General features: G+C 43.8%; 1 protein-coding gene across 3 annotated transcripts in view; it reads right to left on the reverse strand.

Moving 5' to 3' along the window:
• Positions 1-11,109: 11,109 nt before the first annotated feature.
• Positions 11,110-22,768, reverse strand: part of nin (ninein (GSK3B interacting protein)) — a 71,437-nt gene continuing 59,778 nt past the window's right edge. For all 3 annotated transcript variants that reach the window (XM_041847353.2, XM_041847354.2, XM_041847352.2), the window contains 10 exons: positions 21,399-21,587; positions 21,044-21,163; positions 20,556-20,669; positions 20,080-20,226; positions 19,090-19,269; positions 18,647-18,796; positions 17,992-18,084; positions 17,411-17,518; positions 12,143-12,262; positions 11,110-11,873 (listed from right to left, as the gene is read on the reverse strand). In XM_041847353.2, coding sequence (XP_041703287.2) covers positions 11,658-11,873; positions 12,143-12,262; positions 17,411-17,518; positions 17,992-18,084; positions 18,647-18,796; positions 19,090-19,269; positions 20,080-20,226; positions 20,556-20,669; positions 21,044-21,163; positions 21,399-21,587 — 1,437 coding nt within the window. In that variant the 3' untranslated portion in view covers positions 11,110-11,657. The remainder of the gene's footprint in view (positions 11,874-12,142; positions 12,263-17,410; positions 17,519-17,991; positions 18,085-18,646; positions 18,797-19,089; positions 19,270-20,079; positions 20,227-20,555; positions 20,670-21,043; positions 21,164-21,398; positions 21,588-22,768) is intronic.

Below are 22,768 nucleotides of genomic sequence, written 5' to 3' on the forward strand. Positions count from 1 at the left end.
CTTCCTGTCATTTCGGAGGGATTTGCCTCAAATGATACCCCTATTCTTTTTATAGTGCACTACTTTTGACCAGGGCTCATAAGGCTCTGGTCAAAAGTAGTGCACTACAAAGGTTGCCATTTGGGAAACACTTGAGATGCATTGAAACATAAGAAAGCCCCAAGGAATCCATACAGCTTTGACTCGTAGTAACCCGAGTGAGAATTGTGCTCTTGGTAACTATTGGTCGTAGCATAACCACAGGGTGATTCCCGAAACTGCGCTAATTTAGACATGCAGTTAAGAGCGTCGGGCTTGTAACCGAAAGGTTGCTGGTTTGAATCCCTGAGCCGACTATGTGAAAAATCTGTAGATGTGCCCTTGAGCAAGGCACTTAACCCTATTCGCTCCGGATAAGAGTCTGCTAAATGATTCAAACGTCAATAGAGAATAGGGTACCATTTGGGACGTACTTCACACTTGAATCCGAGTGCTGGGTGGAGAAAAAGGGGTCAGGTCTGGGTTGGGGTCACTGACTGAACTGATTCAAATAAATCTGGTCCTACCTAGAAAGAGGAAATGCCGTTTGATTCCCAAGCTCTCACACATTTTACTGAGCATGATCTATGATTGAAATAGACTAGGTAAGAAGCATGTTCATAACATTGCTCGCATGTCCAAATAATGTCTCCATAAGTAATCTGACATGACGGCCAATTTGATATAGAAACCCCCCCCAAGTGTTTCTGTAGTGTGAGGTAGCTCGATGAGAACGGCTCACAGGAGCAGGAGTCCATCTCCTGTTTTTGTAGTATGAGACAGCATGATGTACAAGTACACCCCCTGGACATGACTCTAGTCCATCGCAGGGACCTTGGCCCTAATCTACTGTACATTACATTTACATTTACGTCATTTAGCAGACGCTCTTATCCAGAGCGACATACAAATTGGTGCATTCACCTTATAGCCAGTGGGATAACCACTTTACAATATTTTTTTTTTTTTTGGGGGGGTAAGGGGGTAGAAGGATTACTTTATCTCTGTATAAGAACAATACAACATCAACCGAACACTGGAATATAAAAAGGAAATCCACTCAAACCAAATAGCTTCCCTGTATTCACAAAATGCCTTTATTTCCTGTTACAATCTCAGTCGTTCCCTCTCTAGTAGTACATCGCTGTGTGTAGTGTTTTATTTATAACGTCACTTTCTGTGGTCCAATAGCAGCTATTGTTTGGAGCCACGTTTCTCTTCACACAATGTCAGGATTTCCATAAGACCTTGGGATGTTTCCAATATGGACCAATGGCAGCCGGGAACCCAGTCTTTGGTCCGTTCCTTTGAAACCACTAGTACGGCACAGGGCAGCCGGGAACCCAGTCTCTGGTCCGTTCCTTTGAAACCACTAGTACGGCACAGGGCAGCCGGGAACCCAGTCTCTGGTCCGTTCCTTTGAACCACCAGTACGGCACAGTTACAAATGAAAGGTCTGTTTCCCAAACGGCACCTTATTCCTGTGTAGTGCAGGACTTTTGACCGGGGCCCATGGGGAATACAGTGCTTTTATTTTATTTTATTGAACCTTTATTTTGACAACGCTGAGACCAAGGTCTCTTTTCCGGATGAGCCTTGTATAGCACCACAATACACATAAAAATGCAAAATACACATTAAATGTGTGCGGTTTTAGAGGCTCTCATTTTACATTGTAGTCATTTAGCAGACGCTCTTATCCAGAGCGACTTACAGTTAGTGAGTGCATACATTTTTCATACTGGCCCCGCCGTGGGAATCGAACCCACAACCCTGGCGTTGCAAGCGCCACGCTCTACCAACTGAGCTACAGGGGGGCCTACTCTTGGCCGAAGAGACACAATTTTGCAGTTTTAAAGCTAATTTCCTGCAATTCTACACATTTTGCCATGGGGCTGAGGGTAATTTGTCAGTTTTAAAGCAAATTTCCTTCAATTATAAACATTTTGCCATGGCTTATGCCTTGTATCTGAGTGACTCAAACATAACAAAATCAATGGGGGCCCCATGCCATGACACATTGGGAATTTTAGATTCTCCCTGACTGTAATCAATGGGGGCCCCATGCCATGACACATTAGGAATTTTAGATTCTCCCTGACTGTCTAGTTTTTATTGTGGTGATTGTTAGTTCTCAAAGATGATCTTATTTAAAAATATATAGCTCCATTATCTTTTCTACATATTTTATATCTGGTTTCCATCATTTAAGTTAACACTGAAAACATTTGACCGTCTTCTATAGGACTTGTTCCTTAATTACTTTGTAATTCTTAATGTCTTAACTAACTTAGCAACATACTTTTTAAAAGATAGCTTTTCGTCAATCCAGACGCTCAGATATTTATAGGCGGGGATACGATCAATGAGGGGCACCATCCAAAGTACGTATGCATAAATCAAAATATATATTTTGTGATTTGGAAAATAACATATGCTTGGTTTTACCCACTTTAAGTACCGATTTCAGTTCAAAAAAAGGCTTTCTGTAGGGCAATAAAGGAAGACTGAAGCTCTGACAGAGCCTGGTCAGCGGTGGGGGCAACAGACAGAGCCTGGTCAGCTGTGGGGGCAACAGACAGAGCCTGGTCAGCTGTGGGGGCAACAGACAGACCCTGGTCAGCTGTGGGGGCAATAGCCAGAGCCTGGTCAGCTGTGGGGGCAACAGACAGAGCCTGGTCAGCTGTGGGGGCAACAGACAGACCCTGGTCAGCTGTGGGGGCAATAGCCAGAGCCTGGTCAGCTGTGGGGGCAACAGACAGAGCCTGGTCAGCTGTGGGGGCAACAGACAGAGCCTGGTCAGCTGTGGGGGCAACAGACAGAGCCTGGTCAGCTGTGGGGGCAACAGACAGAGCCTGGTCAGCTGTGGGGGCAACAGACAGAGCCTGGTCAGCTGTGGGGGGCAACAGACAGAGCCTGGTCGGCTGTGGGGGGCAACAGACAGAGCCTGGTCAGCTGTGGGGGCAACAGACAGAGCCTGGTCAGCTGTGGGGGCAATAGAGCCTGGTCAGCTGTGGGGGCAACAGACAGAGCCTGGTCAGCTGTGGGGGCAATAGGCAGAGCCTGGTCAGCTGTGGGGGCAATAGAATACACCACAGTGTCATCTGCATACAGGTGAATGTAAAACATTTATTTGATAGACTGACAATATTGTTCATGTAAATAGTGAAAAGAACCAGACCAAGAATGTATCCCTGTGGGACACCCTTTGTTACAATATATATACATATATATACAGAACCAGTCAAACGTTTGGACACACCTACTCATTCAAGGGTTTTTCTATATTTTTCAAATTTTCTACCTTGTAGAATAATAGTGAAGACATCAAAACTATGAAATAACACATATGGAATCATGTAGTAACAATAAAAGTGTTAAACAATATATTTTATATTTGAGATTCTTCAAAGTAGCCACCCTTTGCCTTGATGACAGCTTTGCACACTCTTGGCATTCTCTCAACTAGCTTCATGAGGTAGTCGTCTGGAATGCATTTCAATTAACAAGTGTGCCTTGTTAAAAGTTCGTTTGTGGAATTTCTTTTCTTCTTAATGCGTTTGAGTCAATCAGTTGTGTTGTGACAAAGTAGGGCTGGTATACAGAAGATAGCCCTATTTGGTAAAAGACCATGAACAGCTCAAATAAGCAAAGAGAAACGACAGTCCATCATTACTTTAAGACATGAAGGTCAGTCAATACGGAACATTTCTAGAACTTTGAAAGTTTCTTCAAGTGCAGTTGCAAAAACCATCAAGCTTTTATGCAACTGGCTCTCATGAGGACCGCCACAGGAATGGAAGACCCAGAGTTACCTCTGCTGCAGAGGATAAGTTCATTATAGTTAACTGCACCTCAGATTGCAGCCCAAATAAATGCTTCACAGAGTTCAAGTAACAGACATCTCAACATCAACTGTTCAGAGGGGACTGCGTGAATCAGGCCTTCATGGCCGAATTGCAGCAAAGAAACCACTACTAAAGGACACCAATAAGAAGAAGAGACTTGTTTGGGCCAAGAAACACGAGCAATGGACATTAGGACCGTTGGAAATCTGTCCTTTGGTCTGATGAGTCCAAATTTGAGATTTCTAGTTCCTACCGTCATGTCTTTGTGAAACGCAGAGTAGGTGAACGGATGATCTCCGCATGTGTAGTTCCCAACGTGAAGCATTGAGGAGGAGGTGTGATGGTGCTTTGCTGGTGACACTATCAGTGATTTATTTAGAATTCAAGGCACACTTAACCAGCATGGCTACCATAGCATTCTGCAGCGATACGCCATCCCATCTGGTTTGGGCTTAGTCGGACTATCATTTGTTTTTCAACAGGACAATGACCCAAAACACACCTCCAAAACACACCTCCAGCGCCGGAGAAGATGGCTGCCGTTTTACAGCCCTCTAACCAATTGTACTATTATGAGTGTTTTTCCGCGTTATTTGTAATTTATTTTGTACATAATGTTTCTGCCATCGTCTCTTATAACCAAAAAGAGCTTCTGGATATCAGGACAGCGATTACTCACCTCGTATTGGACGAAGATTTTTTCTTCAACGAGGCGGCGCGAAAGGATATCATACAGACACCGACAAGGCCCAAATCCCTGTCATTCGCGTGAAGAAGAGACGGAGATATCGTGGACGCAGATCGGGGTGCCTTGTAAGGATCCGACGGCGAGCGAGTAAACTGCCTCTTCCATCAATCCTATTAGCCAACGTTCAATCTTTTGAAAATAAAGTGGCCGATTTAAGATTACGGTTATCCTACCAACGGGACATTAAAAACTTTAATATATTATGTTTCACCGAGTCGTGGCTGAACGACGACAATGATAACATTCAGCTAGCAGGCTATACGCTACATCGGGCAGGACAGAACGGGCTGACTCCGGTAAGACAAGGGGCGGCGGTCTGTGTATATTTGTAAACAACAGCTGGTGCACAAAACCAAATACTAAGGAAGTCTCGAGGTTTTGCTCGCCTGAGGTAGAGTATCTTATGATAAGCTGTAGACCACACTATTTACCAAGAGAGTTTTCATCCATATTTTTCATAGCTGTCTATTTACCACCACAAACCAATGCTGGCATTAAGATTGCACTGAATGAGTTGTACAAGGCCATTAATCAACAGGAAAACGCTCATCCAGATGCAGCGCTCCTAGTGGCCGGGGACTTTAATGCAGGGAAACTTAAATCCGTTCTTCCTAATTTCTACCAGCATGTTAAATGTGCAACCAGAGGGAAAAAAACTCTAGACCACCTTTACTCCACACACAGAGACGCATACAAAGCTCTCCCTCGCCCTCCATTTGGCAAATCTGACCATAACTCTATCCTCCTGATTCCTGCTTATGAGCAAAAACTAAAGCAGGAAGCACCAGTGACTCGGTTAATAAAAAAGTGGTCAGATGACGCAGATGCTAAGCTACAGGACTGTTTTGCTAGCACAGACTGGAACATGTTCGGGATTCTTCAGACAGCATTGAGGAGTACACCACATCAGTCACTGGCTTCATCAATAAGTGCATCGATGATGTCGTCCCCACAGTGACCGTACGTACATACCCCAACCAGAAGCCATGGATTACAGGAAACATCCGCACTGAGCTAAAGGGTAGAGCTGCCGCCTTCAAGGAACGGGACTCTAACCCGGACGCTTATAAGAAATCCCGCTATGACCTCCGACGAACCATCAAACAGGCAAAGAGTCAATACAGGTCTAAGATTGAATCGTACTACACACTGGCTCTGACGCTCGTCGGATGTGGCAGGGCTTGAAAACTATTACAGACTACAAAGGGAAGCACAGCCGCGAGCTGCCCAGTGACACAAGCCTACCAGACGAGCTAAACCACTTCTATGCTCGCTTCGAGGCAAGCAACACTGAAGCATGCATGAGAGCACCAGCTGTTCCGGATGACTATGTGATCACGCTCTCCGTAGCCGATGTGAGTAAGACTTTTAAGCAGGTCAACATTCACAAGGCCGCAGGGCCAGACGGATTACCAGGACGATGTACTCCGAGCATGTGCTGACCAACTGGCAAGTGTCTTCACTGACATTTTCAACATGTCCCTGACTGAGTCTGTAATACCAACATGTTTCAAGCAGACCACCATAGTCCCCGTGCCCAAGGACTCTAAGATAACCTGCCTAAATGACTACCGACCCGTAGCACTGACGTCTGTAGCCATGAAGTGCTTTGAAAGGCTGGTCATGGCTCACATCAACAGCATTATCCCAGAAACCCTAGACCCACTCCAATTTGCATACCGCCCCAACAGATCCACAGATGATGCAATCTCTATTGCACTCCACACTGCCCTTTCCCACCTGGACAAGAGGAACACCTACGTGAGAATGCTATTCATTGACTACAGCTCAGCATTCAACACCATAGTGCCCTCTAAGCTCATCACTAAGCTAAGGATCCTGGGACTAAACACCTCCCTCTGCAACTGGATCCTGGACTTCCTGACGGGCCGCCCCCAGGTGGTAAGGGTAGGTAACAACATATCTGCCACACTGATCCTCAACACGGGGGCCCCTCAGGGGTGCGTGCTCAGTCCCCTCCTGTACTCTCTGTTCACCCATGACTGCATGGCCAGGCACGACTCCAACACCATCATTAAGTTTGCCGACGACACAACAGTGGTAGGCCTGATCACCGACAACGATGAGACAGCCTATAGGGAGGAGGTCAGAGATCTGGCCGTGTGGTGCCAGGACAACAACCTCTCCCTCAACGTGACCAAGACAAAGGAGATGATTGTGGACTACAGGAAAAAAAAGAGGACTGAGCACGCCCCATTCTCATCGACGGGGCTGTAGTGGAACAGGTTGAGAGCTTCAAGTTCCTTGGTGTCCACATCACCAACAAACTATCATGGTCCAAACACACCAAGACAGTCGTGAAGAGGGCACGACAAAGCCTATTCCCCCTCAGGAGACTAAAAAGATTTGGCATGGGTCCTCAGATCCTCAAAAAATTCTACAGCTGCACCATCGAGAGCATTCTGACTGGTTGCATCACCGCCTGGTATGGCAACTGCTTGGCCTCCGACCGCAAGGCACTACAGAGGGTAGTGCGTACGGCCCAGTACATCACTGGGGCAAAGCTTCCTGCCATCCAGGACCTCTATACCAGGCGGTGTCAGAGGAAGGCCCTCAAAATTGTCAAAGACTCCAGCCACCCTAGTCATAGACTGTTCTCTCTGCTACCGCACGGCAAGCGTACCGGAGTGCCAAGTCTAGGTCCAAAAGACTTCTCAACAGCTTCTACCCCCAAGCCATAAGACTCCTGAACAGCTAATCATGGCTACCCGGACTATTTGCACTGCCCCCCCACCCCATCCTTTTTACGCTGCTGCTACTCTGTTAAGTATTTATGCATAGTCACTCTACCCACATGTACATATTACCTCAACTACCTCAACTAGCCGGTGCCCCCGCACATTGACTCTGCAACGGTACCCCCCTGTATATATAGCCTCCCTACTGTCACTTTATTTTACTTCTGCTCTTTTTTTTCTCAACACTTTTTTTTGTTGTTGTTTTATTTTTTACTTTTTTGTTTAAAATAAATGCACTGTTGGTTAAGGGCTGTAAGTAAGCATTTCACTGTAATGTCTGCACCTGTTGTATTCGGCGCATGTGACCAATAAAATTTGATTTGATTTGATTTGTAAGGGCTATTTGACCAAGGAGAGTGATGGAGTGCTGTGTCAGATGACCTGGCCTCCACAATCACCCGACCTCAACCCAATTGAGATGGTTTGAGATGAGTTGGACCACAGATTGAAGGAAAAGCAGCCAACAAGTGGTCAGCATATGTGGGAACTCCTTCAAGACGGTTGGAAAAGCATTCCTTATGAAGCTGGTTGAGAGAATGCCAAGAGTGTGCAGAGCTGTCATCAAGGCAAAGGGTGGCTATTTTGAAGAATCTAAAATCTAAAATATATTTTGATTTGTTTAAAACTTTTTTGGCTACTACATGATTCCATATGTGTTATTTCATAGTTTTGATGTCTTCACTATTATTCTACAATTTAGAAAATAGTAAAAATAAAGAAAAACCCTTGAATGAGTAGGTGTGTCCAAATGTTTGACTGGTACTGTATATATATATATATATGGTCCTCTGTAGCTCAATTGGCTATTTCAGCCACACCCGTTGATGACAGGTGTATAAAATCGAGCACACAGCCATGCAATCTCCATAGACAAACATTGGCAGTAGAATGGCTTTACTGAAGAGCTCAATGACTTTCAACGTGGCACCGTCATAGGATGCCACCTTTCCAACAAGTCAGTTTGTCAAATTTCTGCCCTGCTAGAGCTGCCCCGGTCAACTGTAAGTGTTGTTATTGTGAAGTGGAAACGTCTAGTGGAAAGCCTTCCCAGAACAGTGGAGGCTGTTATAGCAGCAAAGGGGGGGACCAACTCCATATTAATGCCCGTGATTTAGGAATGAGATGTTCGACGAGCATGTGTCCACATACATTTGGTCATGTAGCGTATGTCCAGAAAACCTGATTTAACACCATCAGCAAATACACACTGTGTTCCAACCTTTAAATCCTTTTCAAACCAGCTACATGCAGCCTGTCCAGCCTCTGAATAAGTAATGAGTTATCCACAGTGTCGAAAGCTTTAGACAGGTCATTAAAAAAGGGCCGCACAGTGTTTCTTCTTACCCAAACAATTAAGAACATAATTTAAAACCAAATAAGTAGCAGAGATGGCATTATGACCTGGTCTGAAAACTGACTGGTATACATTTAGAAATACATTTCGAAGTTAAAAAGGATCTAATTTGAGTATTTGCCAATAATTTTTGCTAGGCAAGAGAGTTTGGAAATGGGGCGATAATTATTTAGGTCACACGGATCACCACCTTTGAGATGGGGAAGTATATGGGCCTCCTTCCAGACCCTGGGGATGCTACCAGGAGGAGTATATGGGCCTCCTTCCAGACCCTGGGGATGCTACCAGGAGGAGTATATGGGCCTCCTTCCAGACCCTGGGGATGCTACCAGGAGGAGTATATAGCCGGCTTCCAGACCCTGGGGATGCTACCAGGAGGAGAATATCGCCTCCTTCCAAACCCTGGGGATGCTACCAGAAATAATTGTAAGGTTAAAATATATGTTAAAGATTCCACAATCAGAGGAGCAGAAAGCTGCAGAAAGACAGGATCAAGCAAAACAGCCCCAGTGGATTTTCTTTTACATCAATCTTAAGCAGGGCGTATAGCACATCAGTAGAAAGTTGTCGAAATTAAAACAAAAGATTCACTAGGAGTTGAAAAGTTCACAGAACTTCCATCGAGCCAACTGGAGGCTGTGAGAGGGGCAGGCAGTCGACTGGCTGACCAGGGTCAGTTAAACCACAATTTCTTTCAAATAAAAAGTCTGGCACAACTTGCTTAGGCAGGGAAGGAGAGGAATCTCAACGCTTCAGTGCATTAACGGTTTTCCAAAATATTGACCGATCACCAGCAGTCTGAGATAGAACTTAGGAAGTAGCTAGATTTCTAGATTTAGCTTTCTTGATTGAGGAAGTGCATCTATTTCTCAATTGGGGGTCATATGGCCACATCTATAACCAAAAGCTGACATGGTTTTTTTTTTTTTTTTTGGGGGATATTTAGAGAACATGATGCCACAAGCGTTGATTTCACATACAGTACCAGTCAAAAGTTTGGACACACCTACTCATTTAATGGTTTTTCTTTATTTTTTTTACTATTTTCTACATTGTAGAATAATAGTGAAGACATCAAAACTATGAAATAACTCATATGGAACAAAAAAAGTGTTAAACAAATCAAAATATATTTTATATTTGAGATTCTTCAAAGTAGCCACCCTTTGCCTTGATGACAGCTTTGCACACTATTGGAATTCTCTCAACCAGCTTGACCTGGAATGTTTTTCCAACAGTCTTGAAGGAGTTCCCACATATGCTGAGCACTTATTGGCTGCTTTTCCTTCACTCTGCGGTCCGACTCATCCCAAACCATCTCAATTGTATTGACGTTGGGTGATTGTGGAGGCCAGGTCATCTGATGCAGCACTCCATCACTCTCCTTCCTTGGTCAGATAGCCCTTACACTGCCTGGAGGTGTGTTGGGTCATTGTCCTGTTGAAAAACAAATGATTTGAGCTGTTCTTGCAATAATATGGACTTGGTCTTTTACCAAATAGGGCTATCTTCTGCATACCCCCCTACCTTGTCACAACACAACTGATTGGCTCAAACGCATTAAGAAGGAAATAAATTCCACAAATTAACTTTTAACAAGGCACACCTGTTAATTGAAATGCATTCCAGGTAACTACCTCATGAAGCTGTTTGAGAGAATGCCAAGAGTGTGCAAATCTGTCATCAAGGCAAAAGGTGGCTATTTTGAAGAATCTCAAATATAAAATATATTTGGATTTGTTTAACACTTTTTTGGTTACTACATGATTCCATATATGTTATTTCATAGTTTTTATGTCTTCACTATTATTCTACAATGTAGAAAATAGTAAAAAAAAATAAAGAAAAACCCTTGAATGAGTAGGTTTGTCCAAACGTTTGACTGTTACTGTACGTTGTAATGATGATGTTGTAATCAGCAATGTCAATATCCTTATCTGGGATCGAGCCTTTTTTAGCCAAGACTCTGTTATTGCAGCAGTTTAAATACCCTTCATTCCATTCACATAGGTAGCATGTGTTGTCCTTCATATACAATTAAGTACACAGCTTCGGACACAATATTTCAGCCTGTTACATAAACTGGTTACACTAACAACAAACAACTGTAACAAAACATACATAGTTCATTTAATTTACAAAGTGGTTTGTATACATGATTATACCATTTATTGTGCATTTAAATAAACTGATTAAACCCCCTTTATCCGGTTAATAATAACTGAAAAGTGACAGTATTGATCCCCAGTGTTGAACAGGGAGCTTAAAATATTGACGATCTCTCAGACAACCAAGTGCACCAGGGTTGGAATCAATTCCATTTCAATTCCAATCAATTCAGGAAGTACACCGACATTCCAATTCTCTTCAATGCTTTTCAATTAGGAAAATGTGGAATTGGAATTTGGTTTACTTTCTGAATTGACTGGAATTTAAATGGAATTGACCCCAACCCTGAAGTGCACTTCGGTATCAGGAATGTTCTCTGGTACAGTGCTTTAGTGTCATGGTAAAAAAAACTTTCATCATCAGTGACAACTTTTGTGATCAACTTAAAGCCATGCTCCGTTACTTTGGCGACTACTTTGGACATGGACAGTAGTCGTGGGGGTTGGGTATGGCAGTACCGCAGAGTTCCCCATGGACAGTAGTCGTGGGGGTTGGGTATGGCAGTACCGCAGAGTTTCCCCAAGCCTCAAATGGAATGTTAGTGTAACGCTGTAGTTCTGTCCAAAGAAATACATGGTTCCGTCCATGTTCAGCTCATACCTGCTAAATTAGGAACAGATAAAATAATAAATACAATAAAGATGTTTAGGGGCTCAGCTGTTAGTGGTAGGGCAAGGGGGGGGAAGAGGACTGAGGGTTAAGGGTGGAATATTAATGTAACACTCGAGTTCCATGTTCCGTCCAGCTACTGTGGTGAGGTATTAGGAACAGGTGAAATGATAGGGCACGGGGGCTAGGGGTGAGGGGCTCAGGTCTCTGACTATCCTGTTGAGGCTGGAGACCTTCTCTTCCAGTAGGAAGTTCTTCTTCTCTGCTACTTTCTGTCTCTGCTCGGTCATCTCCAAGGCCTTCAGCAGCTGGGCGTTCTCCACGTACAGGTCCTTGATCAACGAATCAGCTTTACCGTTCTTGTGGAGCTAGAGACGGAATGGAGAGGGGAACATGACCAATCTCGCCTTGTTACTGTATGTAGTCTATCCCTCTTTTTCAACACCATTATTTTCTTTGTCATCATCCAAGAGACGTGTGCTTGCTGTTAGCAACCATCACCAGTAAAACTAATACTTACAGCAAACTGATAAACATAGAAATAAGACTGTTGAAGAGACTACAGGAAACCATTTTTTTTAGATATTGCAGCTGAACGTCAACATCAAAAGAGAAAATACAGCTATAACGTGTGTACCTGATCTTTGAGTTGGCAGACCTTCTCTTTGAGCAGCAGCTTGACGTTATGCAGCGACAGCTCGATCTCCCTCATACGTTCCTCCATCTTCATCATCATCATCATCGTCGCCCTCTCATCCTGGTGATGGAGAAGAGGTACACAGATGAGACAGGGTTTAAAAAAAATAAAAATCAAATGTAGAGAATAATCTATGGCCTTAAATCACTGTGTGTCATTTTACAGCAACTTGCTTGATATCCTTTAGTTCTGCCCCATGTTTTTGGGTTGAACCATCTTTGTGTATCATCTGGCAATGTTCAAAAGGAAAGAAAGGGGAAATACACTTGGTTTAATTACACAAGGAAATACTTTTAGAAGTACTATTTGTCTGGCTGTATGAACTGCAACATACTCATAGCTGAGTAATATACTGTAAATACTCATAGCTGAGTAATATACTGTAAATACTCATAGCCGAGTAATATACTGTAAATACTCATAGCTGAGTAATATACTGTAAATACTCATAGCTGAGTAATATACTGTAAATACTCATAGCTGAGTAATATACTGTAAATACTCATAGCCGAGTAATATACTGTAAATACTCATAGCTGAGTAATATACTGTAAATACTCATAGCCGAGTAATATACTGTAAATACTCATAGCTGAGTAATATACTGTAAATACTCATAGCCGAGTAATATACTGTAAATACTCATAGCTGAGTAATATACTGTAAATACTCATAGCTGAGTAATATACTGTAAATACTCATAGCTGAGTAATATACTGTAAATACTCATAGCCGAGTAATATACTGTAATATACTGTAAATACTCATAGCCAAGTAATATACTGTAAATACTCATAGCCGAGTAATATACTGTAAATACTCATAGCCGAGTAATATACTGTAAATACTCATAGCCGAGTAATATACTGTAAATACTCATAGCCGAGTAATATACTGTAAATACTCATAGCCAAGTAATATACTGTAAATACTCATAGCTGAGTAATATACTGTAAATACTCATAGCTGAGTAATATACTGTAAATACTCATAGCCGAGTAATATACTGTAAATACTCATAGCCGAGTAATATACTGTAAATACTCATAGCCGAGTAATATACTGTAAATACTCATAGCTGAGTAATATACTGTAAATACTCATAGCTGAGTAATATACTGTAAATACTCATAGCCGAGTAATATACTGTAAATACTCATAGCCGAGTAATATACTGTAAATACTCATAGCCGAGTAATATACTGTAAATACTCATAGCCGAGTAATATACTGTAAATACTCATAGCTGAGTAATATACTGTAAATACTCATTGCTGAGTAACATACTCTAAATACTCATAGCAAAATGATTGTGTTCTATGCGGTAATCTATTCTTACAATAAGAAAGATGTGTCGAGATTCCATCTGAGAGAGGACACCATCGGAGTATGTGGTAGCTTTAACGCCGAGGAAGAAGGCCATTGAATACAAAACTCATGAAACTAGATGCTTTATTTTGTCTTGATTCTTTTCCAGTGAAATACATTCTAGGTCATTTATTAAAAAGTGACATCACAGCTAAATAAATAAATACATAAATAATAGATAAAAACGAATAAATAAATATACAATTATTTGATCCAAAAACTTAAATACAATCTACAAACAACATAAATCATAAATAAAATAATAATATACATAAAAAGTCAAAACACACTAGAGAATAAAAACTGTACTTCTAAAGACTCAGACCTCTTATCAGACCTTCTACAGTAAACAGGAAGCCGCATTAACATAACAATACAACCGATGGAAGAACATGAATCAAAACAGTCGCAAAATTATAATGAACATGTGACCATTCGTTTTTACTATCAAACTATTGTAGAGTTTAATACTGTTGGTAACTAACTGGTACCGTTTACAATAAAACAACAGTTGTGAGAGGTGAACAGGTCAACCAACTAAAAAGGTTATTCAAATCTTTGTGACAAAGATAAAAAAAAAACTAAAAAAAAAACTGTCAGTTGACATTTTGACGCTTGTTGGTTTTAAGTGCAAAAAATATAAATATGCAGGTCATCTTGAAAAAAATAGGTCCAATAATACATTCTGTTGAAACTATGAATCTACTGCAATCAGAGTATATTTCATGGACCTTTGACTCCAGTAAATTCACCTAGAGCTCAAGTTGTTTCAGAAAGCCCTTTGATTTGAGGAACATAACAAGGGAACTACCCTGTTTTATTCTGGTACCGCCACCTAGTGGCAGCATAGCGTCGTTACACATTCATGCCCTTAAATGATGAACTGGTTCTAAAATCCCATTCAAATCACTGTTCATCTCCTATAAGGACAGAAAGAAGGTACCGTAACACTCTCCCAGAATTGTTCTTCTTCCAGTGATTCAAGCATAAGTGGGGCAGGGGGGAAGAGTTCAGGGGACAGGGAATGGAGACTTGGAGGATCGGTCGGGTGGGGCTGGGGTTAGTTGAGGTGAAGAGGACGGAGGGAGGGAAAGGTTTGGAGGACTGGGGGGACAGGTGAAGAGGACTGGGGGGACAGGTGAAGAGGACTGGGGGGACAGGTGAAGAGGACTGGGGGGACAGGTGAAGAGGACTGGGGAAGAATTCAGGGAAGGGAGTGGAGTCTTGGTGGAGTCTTGGAGGATTGAGGCAGGGGTTGGGGTTAGGCGAGTCAGGCTGGGGGAAAGGTTTGGAGGACTGGGGGAAGGTTATGTTAGAAGTTGCTTGCTGTCTGTCAGAGTCCACCAATCCTCCGGTAGCTGTCTGCATGAGTGGCCCTCTGTTCTGGCATTGCAGCACCCTGGAGAGAGAAGGCAGGTACACTTCACCAGGGCTCAACCCCTCCATCCAGTCCTCTACTACTCTAATAACAACCTTCTAAAGGCAGGGCTACGCAATTAGCACAGCTTTACATAGTCACCACTGTCTGGGACAACTGAAGAACTCAGTGCAATCTGAGAACTGGGCTAAATAGTTAGTCGGCTAGACTTTAGAAAACGAACTAAAATTGGTAGATAGCGTACAATTGTCCCAGGCTATTTTTTTACAGTGTAGCGTAGGACGAACCACCTCAAAATGTCAGAGCTAGGACATGACAGAGACTAGGCCTCCACCCCAGACTATAATCACCCCATGACAGAGACTAGGCCTACTGCTATTCAGAGGATGGTTCTCCATCCCAGACTATGATCACCCCACACCATCACCCATCCCAGACTATAATCACCCCACACCATCACCCATCCCAGACTATAATCACCCCACACCATCACCCATCCCAGACTATAATCACCCCACACCATCACCCATCCCAGACTATAAACACCCCACACCATCACCCATCCCAGACTATAATCACCCCACACCATCACCCATCCCAGACTATAATCACCCCACACCATCACCCATCCCATGATCACCCCACACCATCACCCATCCCAGACTATAATCACCCCACACCATCACCCATCCCAGACTATAATCACCCCACACCATCACTCATCCCATGATCACCCCACACCATCACCCATCCCATCCCATGATCACCCCACACCATCACTCATTCCATGATCACCCCACACCATCACCCATCCCAGACTATAATCACCCCACACCATCACCCATCCCAGACTATAATCACCCCACACCATCACCCATCCCAGACTATAATCACCCCACACCATCACCCATCCCAGACTATAATCACCCCACACCATCACCCATCCCAGACTATAATCACCCCACACCATCACCCAACCCAGACTATAATCACCCCACATCACCACCCAGACTATAATCACCCCACACCATCACCCATCCCAGACTATGATCACCCCACACCATCACCCATCCCAGACTATGATCACCCCACACCATCACCCAACCCAGACTATAATCACCCCACACCATCACCCATCCCAGACTATAATCACCCCACACCATCACCCATCCCAGACTATAATCACCCCACACCATCACCCAACCCAGACTATAATCACTCCACACCATCACCCATCCCATCCCATGATCACCCCACACCATCACTCATTCCATGATCACCCCACACCATCACTCATCCCATGATCACCCCACACCATCACTCATCCCATGATCACCCCACACCATCACCCATCCCAGACTATAATCACCCCACACCATCACCCATCCCAGACTATAATCACCCCACACCATCACCCATCCCAGACTATAATCACCCCACACCATCACCCATCCCAGACTATGATCACCCCACACCATCACCCATCCCAGACTATAATCACCCCACACCATCACCCATCCCAGACTATAATCACCCCACACCATCACCCATCCCAGACTATAATCACCCCACACCATCACCCAACCCAGACTATAATCACCCCACACCATCACCCATCCCAGACTATAATCACCCCACACCATCACCCAACCCAGACTATAATCACCCCACACCATCACCCAACCCAGACTATAATCACCCCACACCATCACCCATCCCAGACTATAATCACCCCACACCATCACCCAACCCAGACTATAATCACCCCACACCATCACCCATCCCAGACTATAATCACCCCACACCATCACCCATCCCAGACTATGACCACCATATCAGAGTGGAAAATGACAGACGTCGTAACAGTGAGCTCTACATCATAAAGAACACAGCACCCAGAAACCACACCCAGAAGGCACACACACACTCTACAAACACACACACACTACACACTCGCTACAAACACACACGAGAGAGAACATGAACAGGGTAAGGTGGTGTCTTGATGAAACCAGGACAAAATGTTCCAGCTTCAGAAACCTAACCAAACCCAGAGTGCAAATAAAATATTGAATGGCATGGTAGAATGGAAGAGCCACATCAATTCACTTCTCTTTTCAAATATTTAAATTCCCCAGAGTGAAAATGTAGATATTTTGTAAGGTGTTTGTGGTTGAGGTCCCGTCAGAGTGTAATCAAGGTGTTTGTGGTTTAGGTCCCATCAGAGTGTAATCAAGGCAGATCAGAGGAGCCAGGTGTTCCCATAATCAACAGTAAAGTGTGAATGAAGAGTGTAATGATCTGCTGAACACAGTGAGAGTGAAGATCCTTTATACTAAGTGATAGACTGTAGATCACCAGATATGCCAACTGCATATTGATTCAAAGAGCAAGAAGGCCATATAGAATTAGGATTCAGTTATAGTTAGGAGGTTGTGATGGGTAACACTGGTCTCTCCTACCTGTACGTTCTCTGGGTTGAGGTCGTCCCCACGGTGTTGCTCTCTCCGCTCACCAGGCATCCTGCGAGGGGTCGGGGGCAGCAGACCACCCAGCTGGACCTGGAGGGCCTGGAGACACCAGACAGACAGTCAGGAGAGAGATGAGAGAGAAGAGAGAGACAGTCAGGAGCGAGATGAGAGAGAAGAGAGAGACAGTCAGGAGCGAGATGAGAGATGAGACACAGGGAGAGAAGAGAGAGACAGACAGGAGAGAGATGAGAGAGAGAAGGAGAGAGAGGGGACATAATGTAGGGTGGGAGGGAGAGATAGATGGATTAGATAGATGGAGGTTGTGTCAAAGAGGACACAAGGGACATGAGTGTGAGGACAGGAGGAGCCAGGACAACTGTTGCTAGCCCAACTGATATAGTGTTTCTGGAAAATTGCTGGTGTTACATGAAAACAAACTCGTTTTATAGAACATGCTAGAAGAAGAAAGGAGACATTAAAAAGAGTCCAAGTGTTTGACAGGGAGAGGCAGATGTCGTGATGAGAGGAGAGCATGTCAGGGGGAAGTTAGGGAAGGTTGGTAGAGAACGGACCTCCAGAAGCCGGGCTTGTAGATGGTTCTGTTGGGTCTTCAGACCCTCGTTTTCCTGACGAAGACTCTCCAGCTCTCTCTGGACCTCACACACCTGACAACCACCACCACACAAGGCCATCAGAAAAAAGGGAAAGACACATTAAAAAAACAAACTCATTGTTTAAAAGTAAGACAACTGCTTCAGAAATACATGTTGCTTGTGAATGATAGGTGGAAGTATGTATTGCTGTGAGTTTGTTTCCGTATTTTCGACATTAGGTTTATCCTATTAATATAATCAAGGACAAATTTGCTATCAATCAATCAATAAAAAAAATGCATGTACTGTATGAAACTTATGAATTTAAATAAAACATGAAAAAAAACAAATCAAGAAATCATAACAGTATAAGAGTATGCATAGATATATGAGAAGATCCTCCTGTTAGATGACCTTGTTCTAAACAGCTACGAGAACAGATCCTCCTGTTAGATGACCTTGTTCTAAACAGCCTTGAGAACAGATCCTCCTGTTAGATGACCTTGTTCTAAACAGCCTTGAGAACAGATCCTCCTGTTAGATGACCTTGTTCTAAACAGCCTTGAGAACAGATCCTCCTGTTAGATGACCTTGTTCTAAACAGCCACGAGAACAGATCCTCCTGTTAGATGACCTTGTTGTGAGCAGAGACTAGCTCCTGGTGCGTCACGTCCAGCTCTCTCTTCATAGCAGTCTTCTCCTGCTCGACTGTCTTCACTACGGTGGACTGGCACTGCTGTCTCTGCTGCTTCACGGTTAAGATGGCTGCCTCCAGCTGACACGTCTGTGGATAGACAATACAGGGTTTCAAAAGGTATTCATATGCAGGGTGTAACTGTCCTAGAAATCTCTAGAACGTAAAAGAGACAAGTTTCCTGGACACAGATTAAGCCTAGTCCTCGACTGAAATCCATGCTCAACTCAGAATCTCCATTAAAAGAGCTCTGTGTCCGGGGGGGGGAAACTGGCCCCTAGACCTTGAAACATCCAAGACCAATTTGATTGGTTCTGTATTTGGTTGAATGAATTAGTTAAAAATGGTTCATTCCATCCATCCCATCCCTCCTGTCATCTCACCTTGTCCCTGGTGTGGTGGAGGTCACCCTTGGTGTTGTGGAGCTCCATGGTCAGCCTCTCGTTCTCCTGCCTCAGCAGCTGCTGTTCCTGCTCCACCAGCCTGGCCAGCTCGTCCCGGTACAGCTTCTTATGCTGGCTCTGGTAGCCGCTGGAGTGCAGGGCCATCTCCAGAACCTGGTTCTGAGATAATAATAATATTATATTTATTATTATTTGTATTATTATTATTATTATTATTATTATTATTATATTGTGCTGGCTTTGGTAGCCGCTGGAGTGCAGGGCCATCTTCAGAACCTGGTTCTGATTAAGGAAGAAATAACCGGGCCGAGCCTTCTCGGCCCCTTTAGTAATAATTACATTTTTATGTAACCTTTATTTAACCAATAAATCTCACTGAGGTCAAACCACCACGTCCCCCACAGGTAGACCTAGAAAGGACAAAGACCACAGCAGTTTCACTAGATCTAGTCATCTAGTCATTTCATTTCGTGATACTAATTGACATAAAGGGTCACTAGAGGAGAGATATAGGTGCCAATGTGGATCGTTGAATCACCTCAGGTCTATCCGGCTTGTATAATCAATCCTCTGTAGCTCAGCTGGTAGAGCACGGCGCTTGTAACGCCAAGGTAGTGGGTTCGATCCCCGGGACCACCCATACACAAAAAAATGTATGCACGCATGACTGTAAGTCGCTTTGGATAAAAGTGTCTGCTAAATGGCTTATTATTATTATTAATCACTCAATCAAAACTGTAGCTGAGATAGCTTCCTGGTTTGGGTAAGGTGGATCGCTACAAGGTGTCTGGTTAAGGACGAGGTGTACATAACTTTAAAGAAATAACTTTAATGAACGTCACCACACCGACCAATTAACCACCCACCCAACGAACCAATTACCCACCTAAACAATCAACCAGCGAACCAACCACCCACCTAACCAACGAACGAACCAACCGATCAGCGTGTCATCATAGAAGGCCTTACCTTATCATTGGCATTCTGCAGCTGTTTGTGCAGTGACATCACTTCCTGTTTGAGGGCGTCCTTCTCCTGCTGTGACACGCGGAGGTCTGACTTGAGACGGGCGCTCTGGAGGTTGGCAGACTGAAGACTTTCCTCCAACACATGAGTCTGAAAGAGGAGAGAATACCTTGGTCATGAATAGGGTTGCAAAATGTAGGTAACTTTCCTTAAATTCCCCAGTATTATGCCCAAAGAAATAGATACTTTTGCATCATTCTAACATATCAGAATGAATTCGAAAAAAAACTTTATTGTCCACGTGATTACAATGTTGAAATTTGTTTTTGCCTCGACACACACGGAACAGACATTCTAAATGATGACGATTTAGAATGAAAGTGGTAACACGTTGAACTATGGATTATAACTGTGTCATAAAGTGGTTGACTGTAAACAAGGTAGCGTCAAAGGTTGCCAGACTCAACAGAGCATCTTACCCTCTCCTGAGACTTGGCTAACTGGTTGCGTAGGCCCTGGGTTTGTTTCTCCAAAGCCTTGTTGTCCTGCAGGAGGTGGGAGAGCTGGCACTCCATAGCCCCCATCTTAGGCACCTACAGATGGACCCAGGGAAGAGGAGTGTGGTTGTATGTACGGTATCACATTGCCCCTCGAGTTCAAACCCCCATCTGCGCCTTCATATTCCTCTACCTAGCCATCTCCCCCTCTTATTCGTAACTTTCTATCTCAATAAAAATACAAACAATTCTAACTCTTTCAAATCAAACTTTATTTCTCACATGGGCCGAGTGCAACAGGTGTAGACCTTACCATGAAAATGCTTACTTACAAGCCCTTAACCAACAACGCAGTTATAGAAAGCAGGACAGGTGTTACACCTATAACCTCAAACACTGCTAGTAAGTTCTACGACATTCGTATTGATATTCAAACGTCCACGATGACGTTTGTCTGCTCGGTGACTCACCTTATCATCTCGGCGGGTGTTGATTTGTAGCACCAGCTGGGCCTTGCCATCCTCTAGCAGTGCAGTGCCCTCCACAGCGTTGGTCAGCTCCGCCTCCAGGGCAGACACACACACTGCCATCTGACACACAGCAGAACAAGTCATTAGCTACCCAATAGGAACCCAGTGCTTTTTTTTCCTCAATTTGTCCTATCCGCTCTCCTCGCATTGGACAAGAAGGCCAGAGAGCAGGGACCTTGAATCTTCTTGTCCAATGCCTGTTGAGGAAGAGGGCGAGGAGCCAAGAGCAAGGAATAAAACAAAGACTAATTACGAAAGAGCTCAAAAAGCCTCAAAAATGACTATGACAGTTTACCTTGTTCCTGTCATCCTCTGGCACAGTGTGTTGCTGGTCTCGGACAGCCTCCTGTCTCTCACTCTGTCTGAGCAGATCCCTCAGCTGCTGGCTCAAGCCCTCCACTCCTGCTGCATTCTGGGTGTTCTTCTCCGACAGCAGCCCGTTCTCATCCTCCAGCTGCTGACTGCGGAGACGCAGCTCAGATATCTACAGGGGGGATGCAGATTTAGGTTATACAGCGCCCTCCACTAATATTGGCACCCTCCACTAATATTGGCACCCTTGGTTAATATGAGCAAAACGGGCTGTGACATTTTTTATTTTTTTATTGTTCATCCTCTTGGTCTTTCATTCACAATATTCACAAAAATATAACCTTTAATTAAAGTAAAATAATTGAAGAAAAAAATTCTTATCATAAAACAAATATTTTCTCAAATATATATGGGCCAAAATTATTGGCACTCCTTCATTCCATACTTTGTGCAACCTCCCTTTTCCAAGATAACAGCTCTGAGTCTCCTCCTATAACGCGTGATGAGGTTGGAGAACACATGGCAAGGGATCTGAGACCGTTCCTCCGTACAGAATCTCTCCATGATCCTTCAGACTCCCGAGGTCCACGCTTGTGGGACTCTCCTCCTCTTCAGCTCACCCCACAGGTTTTCTATGGGGATTAGGTCCAGGGGACTGGGATGGCCATGGCAAAACCCTTGATTCTGTGGTCAGAGAACCATTTTTGTGTTGATTTTGAGGTGTACTTTGGTTCACTGTCCTGCTGGAAGATCCAACCACGGCCCAGTTTAAGCTTCCTAGCAGAGGCTGTCAAGTTCTGATTCAATATCTGCTGGTACTTTATGGAGTCCATGATACATTTAAGCCATTTGGCAGATGCTCTTATCCAGAGTGACTTTACAGTTAGTGAGTGCATAAATTATCATACTGATACCATGTATCCTAACAAGTTGTCCAGGGCCTTCGGAATAAAAACAGCCCCACAATATCAAAAGATCCACCACCATACTTTGGGGATGAGGAACTTTTCAGCATGGCTTTCTTTCTGTCTACGTCAAACCCACCTCTGGTGTTTGTTTCCAAAAAGCTCTATTTTGGTCTGATCTGACCATAGAACCCGGTCCCCCATTGAAAGTTCCAGTAACGTTTTGACAAACTGTAGGCGCTTGAATTTGTTGTTTTGATGACAGCAAAGGCTTTTTTTATGGCAACCCTCCCAAACAACTTGTGGTTTTGTAGGTGGCGTCTGATCGTAGTTTTGGAGACTTTTCTGACCCCAAGACCCAACAACTAACGTCTGCAATTCTCCAGCTGTGATCCTTGGAGATTTTTTGGCCACTCTAACCTTCCTCTTCACTGTGCGTGGGGTCAAT

Source organism: Coregonus clupeaformis, chromosome 25 (genome assembly GCF_020615455.1).
Source record: "Coregonus clupeaformis isolate EN_2021a chromosome 25, ASM2061545v1, whole genome shotgun sequence".
In the NCBI taxonomy this organism is placed as follows: domain Eukaryota; kingdom Metazoa; phylum Chordata; class Actinopteri; order Salmoniformes; family Salmonidae; genus Coregonus; species Coregonus clupeaformis.